Below are 16,536 nucleotides of genomic sequence, written 5' to 3'. Positions count from 1 at the left end.
CAGTCAAAAACAGACAGGCAAGACGATACAAATGTATGTGGATGTATGTATATGGATGTGAACGTCTTTATGACAGTCAAGGTGTTTTAAAGTTCTCAGATTTAGAGATTTTTAACTGAATAACAAACCTTGGAATGTTGCGACTAACCAATCAGATGCGATAAACTGTGAGGTAAAATAAACTAACATTCATTCGTTTTTTTTTCGGCTTAGTCCCTTTATTAATCTGGTGTCGCCACAGCGGAATGAACCGCCAACTTATCCAGCATTTGTTTTAGGCAGCGGATGCCCTTTCAACTGCAACCCATCTATGGGAAACACACACACATTCATACACTACGGCCAATTTTAGCATACCCAATTCACCTGTACAGCATGTCTTTGGACTTGTGGGGGAAAACGGAGCACCCGAAGGAAACTCACGCGAACACAGGAAGAACATGCAAACACCACACAGAAATGCCAACTGACCCAGCCGAGGCTCAAACCAGTGACCTTCTAGCTGTGAGGCGAACATGCTACCCACTGCGCCACCGCGTCGCCAATAAACTAACAACAAATGACTGTTTTCATTAGCTAAAGTTAGCAAACATAAACAGATTCTGTATTAAATGCTTTCTTCATTGTTTATTCATGTTAACAAATACATGAACTAACAGTAATACAACCGGTAACACTTTAAAATAATGCTCTATTAGTTCATGTATTTACTAACACAAACTATTAGGACTACATTTAATACAGTATTTATCTTTGTTAACATTACCTAATGTAATTAAGTTAAATTATGTTAGTTCATGTTAATCCAGAGTGCATTAACTAATGTTAACAAGCAAAACTGTGGATTCATAGTTCCACATTAACTAATGCATTGTTAAAATTCAAAGTTGTTATATGGTACCAACACTTTTGAATATTGGTCCATTAGTTGATGTATTTACTAACATTAACTATGAATAGTCTTGTACAGCATTTATTAATCACAGTTCAACATCAACTAATGTAACGGTGGCCCTTTCTTAAACCCCAAGTAGGTAATATTTAGCATTTTGTTCGGGTGCCAGACAAAATAAATCCGTCAATATATTACAAATTTAACTTTAACCCAGATAGCAATAAGCCACCGACTACAAACTATACTAAACATAACACACAAAAATACACAAAACTTTTACACAAATTCACCAATTGAGTATGCATAGAAATACTTATTTTTCTATCACTGAAATATCACTACCAATAGATCGCTCAAAAGCACAATTGAAAATAAACAGCTTTATGAAAACATCATGATGAATTTATACCACACTCACAGAAGAATTTATCCACTGCAATCCCAACCATAATCAGTATTTACTAAGTGAAAGACAGCAGTGAGCATTTCATCCATATACAAGAACAAACCCCATGGAAATTACACCCCTCACAATCATTGGCTCTCTGGCCATTCAAAGGTAAACCACATATAAAATTAATTCACGGAAACATAGTTCAGTCGCATCAGAGTTCAGTTTTTTCTCAATTAACCAACATAACGTTACTGGAAGCATCAGCTGGAATCTGAATGTTAAACAGTTCGTTCAATGTATGTGTGTGCGTGTGATAGTGTGTGTGTGTGTGTGTGTGTGTGGGTGTGTCTGGGTGTCCAGCGGCCTCTATGCAAGGAATGTATGTGCAGTTCATTCAAAGCGTAGGAGTGGTATGGATAATGTCAACAGCTGAAACCCATCGCTTTAACGCGTTAACAACAAGGACAACTTTGGATTTTAATAATGCATTCAAGAGTTCACACTTAGCTGTTGATTTATAAAATCTTGTTTGGCATGCTGTCCCGGGAGAGAGCGAACGAAGATAAAGTGAACTGAAAACTGTGGCTATTTATAGTAGCTTAGGGCTCATATGATTGGAAGATAGTGATTAGCAAATGCAAGACCGGCCGTGATAAATCATAAAGCACGTGATTCTCTTGAAATTAGTTTATGAATAAACTTCACTTAGTTCATGTTAAACTATTATTAATACAAGCTTTACAAGATAATTCACACTTAGTTAATGTTATTAAATACATTAACTAATGGAGCATTATTATATAGTGTTGTTACTATACAACCAGATTGTAAAGTGTACCAATTTTATCTGGTCTCCTCTGTAGTTTTTCATCCAGTGGAGTGTTCATACTGCCACAGCCAGAGTATGATGGGATTTCGCTACCGATGCCAGCAGTGTGATAATTACCAGCTCTGCCAGGAGTGTTTCTGGAGAGGCCACGCATCGGGCAGCCACAGTAACCAGCACCAGATGAAGGAGTACATGTCATGGGTAGGTGAACGTCAGAGCCTCGTCATACAGACTACTCACAGTCCAATCACTTCTTACAGAATGTCATGACACATGTTTGTGTGTGTCATATTGGCAGCTTCTTTAGATTTTTTTTTCTTTTTAGCTGAGTTTACTTAGAGTTGATAGCAAATTTATGGACCATTTTCACGTTTACGGGTTTGTTAGTAGAGTAAGTCATCATAGTCAGATAAACATAGAGCGCAGTAAATTTTATTCAATGAAGTTTATTCCCCACTTCATTTAAGCAGGCTAGGGTAACCCAACTGCTAAAGAAACCCAACCTGGACCATACGCTACTTGAAAACTACAGACCAGTATCCCTGCTTCCATTCATGGCCAAGATTCTGGAGAAAGTAGTGTTCAATCAAGTCCTGGACTTTCTTACTCAAAACAATCTCATGGACAACAAGCAATCCGGCTTTAAGAAAGGCCACTCAACTGAGACTGCCCTGCTCTCGGTCGTGGAGGATCTCAGACTGGCTAAAGCAGACTCTAAATCATCAGTCCTCATTTTGCTGGACTTGTCAGCTGCTTTTGACACTGTCAACCACCAGATCCTGCTATCTATGCTCGAGTCACTGGGCGTTGCGGGCACTGTTATACAATGGTTCAGATCTTACCTCACTGACAGGTCATTCAGGGTGTCTTGGAGGGGAGAGGTGTCCAACCTACAGCATCTAAACACTGGGGTACCTCAAGGCTCTGTTCTTGGGCCGCTTCTCTTCTCCATCTACACATCATCTCTAGGACCAGTCATCCAGAGACATGGATTCTCCTACCACTGCTATGCAGATGATACCCAGCTATACCTCTCTTTTCATCCTGATGATCCCTCGGTTCCAGCTCGCATCTCAGCCTGCCTGTTGGATATTTCACACTGGATGAAAGATCATCATCTTCTAGACCACATTTCTAGAACTGCTCGATCGTGCAGATTCGCACTCTATAACATCAGAAAGATCCGACCCTTCTTATCTGAACATGCAGCTCAACTCCTTGTTCAAGCTCTTGTTCTCTCCAAACTGGATTACTGCAACTCTCTACTAGCTGGCCTTCCAGCTAACTCTATCAAGCCTCTTCAACTGCTCCAGAATGCAGCAGCACGAGTGGTCTTCAATGAACCTAAACGAGCACATGTCACTCCGCTGCTAGTCTGTTTGCACTGGCTGCCAGTTGCTGCTCGCATCAAATTCAAAGCTCTGATGTTTGCCTACAAAGTGACTTCTGGCCTTGCTCCTTCTTATCTGCTCTCACTTCTGCAGATCTATGTGCCCTCCAGAAACTTGCGTTCTGTGAATGAACGTCGCCTCGTGGTTCCATCCTAAAAAGGGAAGAAATCACTTTCCCGAACGCTCACGCTCAATCTGCCCAGTTGGTGGAATGAACTCCCTAACTGCATCAGAACAGCAGAGTCACTCGCTACTTTCAAGAAACGACTAAAAACTCAACTATTTAGTCTCCACTTCCCTTCCTAATCTGCAATTGCCTCTCTGGATATCACACTAACTGTACCCAAAAAAAAAAAAAAAAAAACTAATACTACTAATACTTCCCTTCTTAGGCACTTATTCATTGTTGCTCTTAGTTGTGTAAATTGCTTCCTTGTCCACATTTGTAAGTCGCTTTGGATAAAAGCGTCTGCTAAATGACTAAATATAAATGTAAATGTAAATGGGAGAGTACAACAAATGTTTTTTTATAATATTATTTGCTCAAATAAAAAGAGAATTAATATCAAATGAGACATGCAAAATTGCAAATACTTCTTACTGAGGTAATACTTCTAATATTTAAAGTTTAATAAAAATAAAAAAATCTGTCGCCATCTACTCACCCTTCACTTATTTCAGAGTTTCTTCATAGGCTCATTCTTAAAAAGGTAGCCCTGTATTTATTTCTGATGATTGCGAATTATGTAGCCAGAGGTACGTATGGCTGCATTTCATCTTTAAAAACATATTTACTAACATAACCTGTATAAGGAGGTTTCTTTTCGCTATAAGGTGGTTCCTTTTCGCACTTAAATGCTGTCCGGGTCAATTGGTGCTTTTAAAAACACTATTGGTTGGGTTTAAGGAAGGGAAAGGATGGGTCCGTCGATCCGTCAATCAGTCGATAGCGGCCTCTGTTGGATTTACGTGAGAAAAGCAGGCGCGAATGGCACTCGTGCAAGAAATTTGAGATCTGAAAAAGCATACACAGCGTCCTCTAGTGGATTCATGAAAACAAATACTGCAAGAATGTAGCTCCTATTTGGAGCTTTCCAGAAATGTATATAGAGGTACGTTTTCAGAATGAGCCTGGGTTGGTTTCTTCTGTTAAACACAAAGGCAAATGCAGCTGAAAGCAGAAGTTTACATACACTCTAAAAAAAGAAACATAACCATTTAAAAAAAAATGTCTGATGGTAAATCAAACTAAACGTTTACTATTTTAGGTCTGTCAGGATTACCTAAATGATTTACATTTGCTTAATGCCAGAATAATGAGAGAATTTCCTTGGTATTTTTTTAGCTTTGCTTTTAAACTGTGGACCTTTGGTCAAATGTTTTGGGTATCCTTCCACAAGCTTCTCCCAATAGTTTGAAGGAATTTTGGCCCATTCCTCTTGACAGAATTGGTGTAACTGAGTCAGATTTGTAGGCTTGTCTTGCTCGCACAAGCTTTTTCAACTCTGCCCATAAACTTTCTATAGTATTAAGATCAGGGCTTTGGGATGGCCACTCCAAAACATTCACTCTGTTGTCCTTAAAGCACATTTTAACTAATTTGGCAGTATGCTTAGGGTCATGGTCTGTTTGGAAGACCCATTTGTGGCCAAGTTTTAATTTCCTGGCAGATGTCTTGAGATGTTGCTTCAGTATTTCTACATAATGTTCTTTCTTCATGATGCCATCTATGCTGTGAAGTGAACCAGTCCCTCCTGCAGCAAAACAGCCCCCCAACATGATGCTGCCGCCCCCATACTTTACAGTTGGGTTGGTGTTCCTAGGCTTGTAAGCTTTCCCCTTTTTCCTGCAAATGTAACACTGGTCATTATGGCTAAACAGTTCAATTTTAGTTCTATCAGACCACAGGACATGTCTCCAAACATTAGTCTTTTTCCCAGAGTAATTTAGCAAATTGTAATCTGGCTTTGTTGTTGATTCTGGCTTGTTGATTTTTCCATGTTGTCACACAAGGAAGCAGTAAGTTTAAGGTTTTCCTTAAATACTATTGTAGAGTTGTGCCTCCAATTAACTCAAATGTTGTCAATTAGCCAATTAACCCCCCCCCCCCCCAATCATTAGCCCCCCTGAACTATAGCGTGTATTTTTTTCTCAATTTCTGTTTAACGGAGGGAAGATTTATTCAACAAATTTCTAAATATAATAGTTTTAATAACTCATTTCTAATAACTGATTTATTTTATCTTTGTCATGATGACAGTAAATAATATTTTACTTTGATATTTTTCAAGACACTTCTATACAGCTTAAAGTGACATTTAAAGGCTTAACTAGGTTAATTAAGTTAAGCTAGGGCAATTAGTTAAGTCATTGTATAACAGTGGTTTGTTTGTTCTGTTGACAGTCGCAAATACAGCTTAAGGGGGCTAATAATATTATTAACCTTGAAATGGTTTTAAAAAATTAAAAAACTTTTTTTCTCTAGCTGAAATAAAACAAATAAGACTTTATCCAGAGGAAAAAATATTATCAGACATACTGTGGAAAGATTTCTTGCTCTATTGAACATCATTTTTGAAAAAAAAAAAAAAAAAAAAAGTAAATAATTCACAGGAAGGCGAATAATTCTGACTTTAACTGTATATTAAAAATGAATTTTATTATTAATTATTTAATGTTTTCTATAAAACAACTCTATTAAAAACATGCAAATGTGTTCTTGTTCTTTATTCTTCTGCTTGTTTTCTGTCATGTGTTTTTGTGCAGAAATCTCCAGCTAAGAAGCTGTCGGACGCTCTCAGTAAATCTCTGAGCTGTGCGGCGAGTCGAGAGCCTGCGTATCCACAGTTCTCGGATACACCTGAGAAAACACTCAACCTCAATCACATTGTGTACGTGAACTCCAACATCCAACACAGAAAAAAAATCACCAGCCTTATTACTTTACAATGAATGTGACATAAACTGTGCAATCTAACATTTCCCTCCTTTTTTTTCACTTTTTTTCTGCAAAACAGGGGCACATGGTGAGTAATGTGAAATGCAGAGTCAGATATCATCATATATTTCAGCATTCATTTGATGTGTAAAACTATTTTTAGACGACTTTATGTGTGTGTGTTTGCTGAAGGCCGCCCAGACCTGTGGCCACTGGAAATGAGTACATGCTTTCTCACTCCATGCCTTCCTCAGGAAACCCTTACTCCAGCAAAGCGTGAGTTTAACACTGCACAATAATTAGTGTTTACATGCCTAGTTCAGAGCATTCAAGCCTCACATCAGCTCATGAAGACATTCTTTCCTTTTTAAATAGGGTTAATAATGCTTTTTTAATTTAAAATGTCATTCTGTGTACTTGTGTTGATACTGTATACATTCACCGGCCACTTTATTAGGTACACCTGTCAACCGTTTGTTAAAACAAATTTCTAATCAGCCAATCACATGGCAGCAACTCAAAGCATTTAGGCATGTAGACACGGTCAAGACGATCTGCTGCAGTTTAAATCGAGCATCAGAATGGGGAAGAGCACGGCAATGAGTTCACTGTACTCAAATGGCCTCCACAGTCACCAGAATTCAATCTAATAGAGCACCTTTGGGATGTGGTGGAATGGGAGATTCACATCATGGATGTGCAGCTGACAAATCTGCAGCAACTGCATGATGCTATTATGTCCATATGGAGCAAAATCTCTGAGGAATATTTCCAGTACCTTGTTGAATCTGCCACGAAGGATTAAGGCAGTTCTGAAAGGAAAAGGGAGTCCAATCCGATACTAGTAAGCTGTACCTAATAAAGTGGCCGGTGAGCGTATACAGTGGGTACGGAAAGTTCATTTTTTTCCTCATTAATGTACACACAGCACCCCATATTGACAGAAAAACACAGAATTGTTAACATTTTTGCAGATTTATTTAAAAAAAAGAAAAACTGAAATATTGAAATATTATATTCAAACCCTTTGCTTAGTATTTAGTAGAAGCACACTTTTGATCTAATACAGCCAATACAGAGTCTTTTTGGAAAAAAATGCAACTCTGCCTGGATTTGGTAATTATCGGCTATTCCTTCTTGCGAATCCTTTCCAGTTCTGTCAGGCTGGATGGGAAACATTAGTGCACAGTCATTTTTAGGTCTCCCCAGAGATTCTCAATTGGGTTTAAGTCAGGGCTCTGGCTGGATTTGAATATAACAAGGATTGAAAAATTGATGGGGGTCTGAATATTTTATTTGTACATAACATTTGCTGTTTGTTCAAACTATTTATTTAAAAAGAGCTGAAACAACACAATTCTTGAGTTTTTTTAAGGGTAACCTAAATGTTTTATGTTCAATTCTCTTAAATTTGTAAAAACTAATAAGTTAACAATTCCTTTATGTTGTCCCAACACAAATCGATTTTGTGAAATCCATAATTTTCTTACAGTGTTTGTACTGTATGTATCCTAAGCTCCTGAAAAAAGTCACCAAAAAAAAAAACTTCTTGTGTCTTTGCGCACACTTGGCCAGTAAAGCTCATTCTGATTCTGATTTAATGATATTTATTGGTTTAAAAGTGTTGTTGTTATTTAGGTAACACTAGTTTTGTAATTTGAAACAGTTATATAAATACTGTACACTGGAAATTATAATTATTTTCAAGAATTTGAATGGTTGAAAATGAGAATTAGTATACATAAAGTTGAAGACAAAATAGGTTTAATGAGTAAATTAAATTGTAATTACTTTTGAAATATTTCCCAAGCGCTGTTTAACCAACATTTCCTGCTCATTCTGAAAACATAGCCCTATACACATTTCTGGAGATAGCAAATTATGTAGCCAGAAGTACGTTTGGCTGCATTTCGTCTTTAAAGTGAAGGCTACGAGGCGGTATGACGTCGTTCCTTTTCACTCTTACCACTTGACTGCTTACCTCCATATTGACAGCTTTTCCAAAGTTACGCGATTGTCCAGTTAGCTTGCCGCGTACATCGGCGGACTTGAGATGCAGAGAGGAGTTGACCACAACAACGGGGTTCAAGTCCGGCAAAGAACAATTCCAGAAAGCCTGTAAGCCAAAAACAAAGGGCAAAAAAACAAATAAACAATTAAATAACAGGTTGAAAACATGGTAAGATCTGAAAATGTGGTAAAAATCAGGCGGCTGCAAGAAGTTTTTTTTTTCTGGATTAATTGGGTTTAGAAAAAGGGGTGGACGAGTCAATCTGTGCTTTTGAAACATTATCGGTTGGGTTTAGGAAAGGGGGTGGGTCGTTCAGTCAGTCAGTCGACAGTGGCCTCTGGTAGATTTACGCAAGAAGAGCAAGCGTGAATGAAACTTGGGAAATTTGAGATGTCAAAAAGCATACACAGCAGCCTCTGGTGGATTCATGAAAACAAAAACTGAAAAAAACGTAACTCCTGGTATGTATTTGGAGCTCTCCAGAAATGTATACAGGGATACGTATCCATAATAAGCCTAGGTTGTATAAAAACAGATTCAGATTTCTTTATGGTGTGTTTTAAACATTTTTATTAAGAATTGTGGCTCACTCTTTTCTCTTATTATTTCTTATTTTGGGTGTAAAAAGCAGTGCTCACGATGAGACAAATCAAATGAAGCTGTTTTCCCGGACCACTCCAGATCTTCTGAAAGGGAAAGGGTAAGTCAACCTGCATGAATGATCAATTACTCTCTGTTCAATGCATCATACGTGTATAGTAAGAGATAGATGCAAATAAAAACAAGGCTTTTAGGGGTTAAATGTTGCTCAAAGATGTTGCACTGCATTTGTACAGTCAATAAAGTATGCATAATCTTTTATCCATTGCACATTTGTAAAAGACATATTTTGTCAACATTGTCACATATTGGCATGTTAAATTGATCGTACTGTACATTCATCCCACATGACCCAATATATACTTTAAATGGAATTAAATGTTATAACTAAAGTGTATTTGCATTTCATATTAAAATGTATTCTGTGTTATTGTTATTAAAGCCATAGTTCACCCAAAAATGAACATTTAGCCACCAATTCCACAGTCTTCTGCTTGTTTCAAACTTGTGTGAACTCTTTGAACACGGATAACCATTGACTCCCAAAGTATTCTATTTTCTGAAGTCAATGGCTACAGCTTTCCAACATTCTCCAAAATATCTTCTGTTGTGTTTAACAGAAGAAAGAAGCTTTGTTTGAAAGAAGTGGAGGAGGAGTGAATGATTTCATTTTTTGATGAACTATCCCTTTAATGCAGGGGTCACCAAACTTGTTCCTGGAGGGCCGGTGTCCTTCAGATTTGTACTCCAACCCTAATCAAACACACCTGAACAAGCTAATCAAGCTCTTAGTAGGTGTACTTGAAACATCCAGGCAGGTGTGTTGAGGCAAGTTGGAGCTAAACCCTGCAGGGACACCGGCCCTCCAGGATCGAGATTGGTGACCCCTGCTTTAATGCGTTCAAATAATGCAGTACAATATTCTTAAACAAATAAGGATCCACTTTTAAATGAGCTTCAGCTTTTCTTCCTGAAGTGTTTGTTTCTGATACATGGTTTCAGGGTTCAGTACAGCCTCGATATTGCTGATAGGCTCGCAGATGAGCACATACTGATCGGACTTTATGTGAATCTTCTGCAGAAGGAGCGATCATGGTCAGTGTGAGCTGTCCGCCTGATGGTTGCTGTGTCGGTTTTCTTCCTAATCTCTTTTTTTAGAGCTCAAAAGTCACCATGTCAGTCTGGTAAACCCCAGAAAACCATAAAACAATTACAATGAAATAAAAATTACAGTGCAATTACAAATACAATACAAGTCTGCCCTTACGAAAAAGAAGTATACTTCAAGGTCATTTTAACTAGTATATTTCTAGTGTTATACTGCAAACAAACTCCTAATTTGCTGCTTATTAAAAGTTTATAACAGTAATCTCATACTTCTTGAAAGTACTTGAATTTCAGACATGAATTCAAGGCCTGGAAACAAACACAGGTCCTTAAAAGGGCTTGAATTTATAGTTTATGGTGTTATTTTAACAATTGTAGTGTGCTGCTTTCAAAAACGGAATTAAAAAACTAAGCAAATCTTCTTTTGAAAATCTTACGTTTAAATTGTATACAAAAACTATGACAAATAATGCACATTTGATCAATATTTCAGAAACCACTTTTGAATATTACCAGTATGATGGTAATATTGTCTAACGCGAGGAAAACTATGATAGTACCTGATGATGACATTACACGAGAACACGAGGACGCAAAACCGCTGAAGAACGCATATTGAGAAACAGCCCATGTCTACATGCCTAAATGCATTGAGTTGCTGCCATGTGATTGGCTGGTTAGAAATTTGAGTTAACAAGCAGTTAGACAGGTGTACCTAATAAAGTGGCCGGTGAGTGTGTTTGTTATATTTGTTTTTTTTTTTTTCACAAAAAATTTATATATAAAAAACTATGAAATCACATTGCTTGTGTGCACAAGATCATCTTAAGATCAGTGACTTTTTTAAAGATATGTCTCTGGAAGTTAGTTTCAGCAGTATGATCGAGCTAAGTTAAAGAGTTTAGATGCAAAAACCTCTAAATGCCACTTGATATTTTCATCTAAATTAGCATTTTTCTCCAACTCTTGTGTGTAGGCTCAATACTTTTACTTTTAGAGTGACAAAATAGTTATTTTCATTCCCTTTAAAGTGAATTAACTGGACATAAACATAGGAGGCTGAGAAAAATGCTCATTTTAGGAGAAAATTTCAGACTGCATTTAGAGGTTTTTGCATCTGAACTCTTCAATTACACTTAAACATACCTATTGTTTTGCATGGGGATCCATATTTGACACACCGGATGTGGGATGGTGACACATTGGGCTTATCATACACCCGGTGCAATGTGGCGCAAGGCGTGGCGCAATAGTCTTTTGGTAGTTTCAGCTTGGCGCAAGAGTCGTTTTGAGGCGTTGCGCTACGCTGTTTAAATAGCAAACGCATTAGCGCTCATATGTGCTCCCATAGGCGTTCTGGTGTAAAAAGGAAGGTGTTCTGAGGCGGACCGCTGGCGCGTCGCTATTTTGAGAAACTATAATAGATTTTTCATTAGACCAAAACAAACCCGGTCTAAACTCTGGCGCAGAGTTGCGCCTCGCTTACACACTGCTTAATACACACAAGAGAGCAATAGGCAAATATCTTTACATATGAAAAAAATTAAATATTAAGGATATATATATAGGATATAATAGGAAAAGATATAGGATATAAATCTGAAGGATTAAAATATTACAAAACATATTATTTTCTAGCCTACATAAATATGTAAAATCACTGCTTTTATGCCTTCTTCATCTCGGGAGGCTTTTTCAGTTCATTCATAACAATTTGCTTTTGTATAATGTTATTATTATTAGCAGTGTTATTTATTATATCCATATTTATATTTGTTTTATTAAAAACAAGCTTAGATTTGCCCACCTGTCAGGTTTTAGACCATATGGGGCACAGCATGTGTTTAGGATATAATTCAGTTTTTTGAGCACATTTTGCTATTATTATTCATTTATTCGTTTGCTGGAAATTAGAACTGAATTTAGAAATAGTTTTGAAACGAATATTTGCGCTTAACAAAAAAAATTATTTATTTATAGACTAATTGATGTCTGTGCGTAAAGGTTTCCCTATCCAAGAGCCAAAGTGAAAGTACATCCATTATCTCTCATTCTCACGCAGTAGATGCTCTGTTTAACAGTTTTCTTTTAAAAAACTGTCAACTGTTTGCTTGTGAAATGCTAATTTTTTCCACTTAGACTTACTTTGCGTCCTGTAAATAGCGAATGCGCTCTTGGCGTGACACAGCTGACTCTTAAAGGGAATGGGAGATGAGATTCTAATTGGTTTATTCTTAAATCACACCTATAACTCATTAAGAAAATAAACTCAACCCTTTTAGACCATGCGCCTATGCGCAAGGCAGATTTCCAATCCTTAAATTAGCAAAAACGGCTCCTGACATGCCCTGAAAGCATTTGCATTTTGCGCTCTGCGCATGGACCGTCAAAATAGAGCCCATTATGTTTGCAGCATGCTAACTGGCTAGGCTTAGGTTGGTGTGTATTTACTGTGTGTGTCAATCACTACACATTTCACTGCACTAGAGCTCAATAGTACAGAAGGGAAAATCACATGCATTTTCCCCATACAGATTTACTAATGTAATGTAGTGTAAGTATATGCCACTGTATCAAATGTTCTTGTTGTGTTAATTGCTGAAGGTTATAATATATTGTTAATAAATGGCCGGCATGGTGGCTCAGTGGTTAGCACTGTGGCCTCACAGCAAGAAGGTCACTGGTTACAGTCCTGGCTGGGCACTTCTGTGTGGAGTTTGCAAGTTTTCCTCGCGTTAGACATGCGATAGGTGAATTAGGTATAGTGTATGAGTGTGTGAATGTGATAGTGTTCGGGTTTGCAGCTGGAAGGGCATCCGTTGTGTAAAACATATGCCGGAATAGTTATATGCCTTAACTCTAACCCTAATATTGCAACCCAGTTCTGGGAAACACCCATACATTCTCACATTCACACACATCCAATTCACCTATAGCACATGTCTATGGGGAAAACCGGAGCAAGTCATTTTACTTGGCATCCATCTTTGAAACCCCTCCCAGGCGGTATGCTTGGGCATTCTGTTTTAAGGGGGAAACATCAGATTCTCCAAAACTGCTTGCCAAACTTACCATCGAATTTTATATTAGGAGTCAGCAATAAAATTAAACAACAACTGTGTCTTTAGTTTCCTTTTTAAACAACCAAATCATAGAAAATCTGCAGAAACTCACGTCTGGTCCAACCCCCTCTCCTGGAGTATTGTCAGTCTATAGCGATTAATGATTGGCCCCAGTACTAGAGTGCTGCGTTCACAGCAGACTCGGCACGTGCGTCAAGCGCGAGTGATTTACATGTTGTCAATGTAAATGCGCGAATAGACATCCTGCGGCGCGATACGCGCGAACGATGCGAATGGCGCGCACCGCGATACGCGCAAGGCGAATTGAGCGTTTGCGCGTTTGACAAGCTTAACGAGTGTTTCGCGGGAATCTCTCGAGTTCGAAAATTTGAACTTCAGCGGACATTCGCGCCGCGTTAACCAATCAAAAGCTTGCTCTTGTGGGGGCGTGATTGTGACGTAGAAACTGTTGATGGTGTCCCGGGGGAAATCCTCCAGGCGACACCGACAGCAAGTCATCAAACTGGGCTTGGCTCAGTCAGAGGCACCGCTGAAAGCCTCCGTCATCCAGGTTCAGTTTCTGGAGGAGTTTATGAGCTCACAGAGCTGGATGCACCTCTGAAAGGATGCAGTGGACTCAGACAGGACCCTAAACGTATCGACGTTGTTTTTCAGTCTCCATAAAGCGCATTAACACTGTTATTTTCTTAATAAAATCCATGTTAGCCATTTAGCTATGAAGCTAAAGTCACCGGGCAGACAGAAGCCTTGCCCATCACGCGTATCCGCGTCTGTTTTGAAGTGAATTTGACACGCGATTGAAGCGGATTTGACGCGCGAATGAAGCGGGGGTTGACGCGCGAATGAAGCGAGTAAACTCAAATGTTCACGCGGGTATTTACGCGCGAATAGTGCAATTTATCCGCGCGTTCCGCGTCTGGTGTGAACACAGCAGAAGGCAGGCTTTTTTCGCCATATAGCGATTGATGATTGGCCCCCTTACTAGAAGGCGGGCTTTTTTCGCCATATAGCGATTGATGATTGGCCCCCGTACTAGAAGGCGGGCTTTATTCGCCATATAGCGATTGATGATTGGCTCCTGTACTAGAAGGTGGCCTTTTTTCCGCCATATAGCGATCGATGATTGGCTCCTGTACTAGTAGGCGGGGCTTTATTTGCCATATTGACCGTTGTGTATTCTATAGTCTTTGACCCGGAGGAAACCATGCCAATACAGGGAGAACATGTAAACTCCACACAGAAACTCCAACTAATTCAGCCGGCACTCGAACCAGTGAGCTTCTTTCTGTGAGGCGACAGTGCTAACCACTGAGCCACCATGCCACCCTTAAAGGAATCATTTAGTCCATGTATCAGACTAAATAATATATCGTATAAATAAATAATATATATAATACTAAATCATAAGTGGTGTAGGAGCGGTGGACATTTCAGGCATAGTCCCTTCTTTGGGTACTTGTAGACAGGAGTGCCACTAGCAGTTTTGGGCCCAATGAAAAAAGCAATTAGTGAAGACCTCTTAACTGAAAAGGGGGGAGGGAGTGAAAGTGAAGTGGATGTAGATGGTGGATGAAAGTAAAGACTGGCGCCTTCTTGTAGGAAGCATTTAAGAAACAGCTTTGTCCGTTCACCCGAGATTGCAGGAGCAGTGGCTCAGTCCTTTCTCCTGGAGATTTTAGTAATTGTTGAAAATAATTTATTCCACTTTCCCAGGGGCTGTAAGAGCCATAGAAATAGCTGGGGACGGATACTGCTGCAAGAACAGGAAACTCTTGATTGAGTGCTAATTCAGCAGCCACTATATTACATATTGTTCAAATTTCAGGCTTAGGCCTTGCTTTCTCTTGATACTTGCAGGAATTGTAAAAGAAACCATTCAGTCCACTTATCAAAAAGATTGAAGGAGTGGTGGGCATTTCAGGCTCACCTCTACCTCTTGTAGACATTTTTTAAGAGAGAATCTAGTCCCTTTGTCCAGAGATTGCTGGAGCGGTCCTTTCTCTTTGAGTCTGTAGGATTTGTTGAAAATAATTTAGTCCATTTACGAGGGACTCGGTTAGAAGATATAACCAGAAACTACATTTGTTTGTCCTCCATTTTAAAAATATGGAACGACCTGAAGTACTTTGGTGAAGGAACAAGTTTGAAAAAAGTAAACCTGAAAAATGGAAAAGGAAGGCAAGGGGCAAAACCTCTAAGTGTTCCCGCATTGATCAGATGTTGGAGCATCTAAATGCATATTTGGACAAAGGGATGGGACTGAGGCTACGTTTACACGACAACAATGTTTTCGGCTGGAAACATTGCTGTATAAATGGCCCCTGTGCAAGTGCCATGATGATGTGTGCAAGAAGTACAGAATAAAGCACTCAGGGATTGGACTGTGTGCCTTGCCGGAAGTTAAAATGGTTTATTGCACTATCAACCCTTAAACAACATAAAATAAGCTCTGCCGCATGGAAACATCTACAATATCGGAAATATAAGTCAATCTATCAAAAAAAGGCACATCCACACATTAGTTAATGCCTTAACTATAACATATCTCATAAAATACCATCGATGGCAAATATAATGACAAAATAAACAGATTCTGTGTAGAGCTGGATCAATCCTCCTTACCTTTCCCACAAGGAGTCACAACTCCCTCACACTATACACAACTCCCCCTGGAGGAAAGGAAGAGATATAACATCTTCTTATATATATATATATATATATATATATATATATATATATATATATATATATATATATATATATATATATATATATATATATATATATATATATATATACTTACTCCCAGGGCCATTTATATCAAAGTAATATTTAGCCGCACCATATTGGTGTTTTGTAACATCTAGTTTTCATGAGGTGGCTTTTTATAATGTTATATTAAACAATATAATTTTTTTTTATTTGGATTATGTTTATAAATTACTAAATTAGTATTACAGTTCACTTTTTCTGATTGTCACACACACACACACACACACACACACACATATATGTATGAATTTATATATATATATATATATATATATATATATATATATATATATATAAACTGTATGTATGTATATGTGTGTGTGTGTGTGTGTGTGTGTGTGTGTGTGTGTATATATATATATATATATATGTATATATATATATATATATATATATATATATATATATATATATATATATATATATATATATATATATATATATATATATATATATATATATACATAATATATATTAATTCCGGTACTTTTATCACAAAGCAACATATTAAAAATT

The 16,536-nt window shown here is 38.0% G+C and overlaps 1 protein-coding gene across 3 annotated transcripts in view; it reads left to right on the top strand.

Moving 5' to 3' along the window:
* dtna (dystrobrevin, alpha) overlaps positions 1-16,536 on the top strand; it is a 60,329-nt gene that overhangs the window by 27,229 nt on the left and 16,564 nt on the right. For 2 of the 3 annotated variants that reach the window (XM_073940566.1, NM_001080581.1), the window contains 6 exons: positions 2,153-2,319; positions 6,276-6,400; positions 6,527-6,535; positions 6,640-6,723; positions 9,090-9,158; positions 10,061-10,153. In XM_073940566.1, coding sequence (XP_073796667.1) covers positions 2,153-2,319; positions 6,276-6,400; positions 6,527-6,535; positions 6,640-6,723; positions 9,090-9,158; positions 10,061-10,153 — 547 coding nt within the window. Of the gene's footprint in view, positions 1-2,152; positions 2,320-6,275; positions 6,401-6,526; positions 6,536-6,613; positions 6,724-9,086; positions 9,159-10,060; positions 10,154-16,536 lie in introns of those variants that run through there. The other variant, XM_073940567.1, reaches the window with a different exon arrangement.

Source organism: Danio rerio, chromosome 24 (genome assembly GCF_049306965.1).
Source record: "Danio rerio strain Tuebingen ecotype United States chromosome 24, GRCz12tu, whole genome shotgun sequence".
Classification (NCBI taxonomy): domain Eukaryota; kingdom Metazoa; phylum Chordata; class Actinopteri; order Cypriniformes; family Danionidae; genus Danio; species Danio rerio.
Note: the sequence above shows the minus strand (reverse complement) of the source record. Positions and strands in the feature narration are given on the sequence as shown.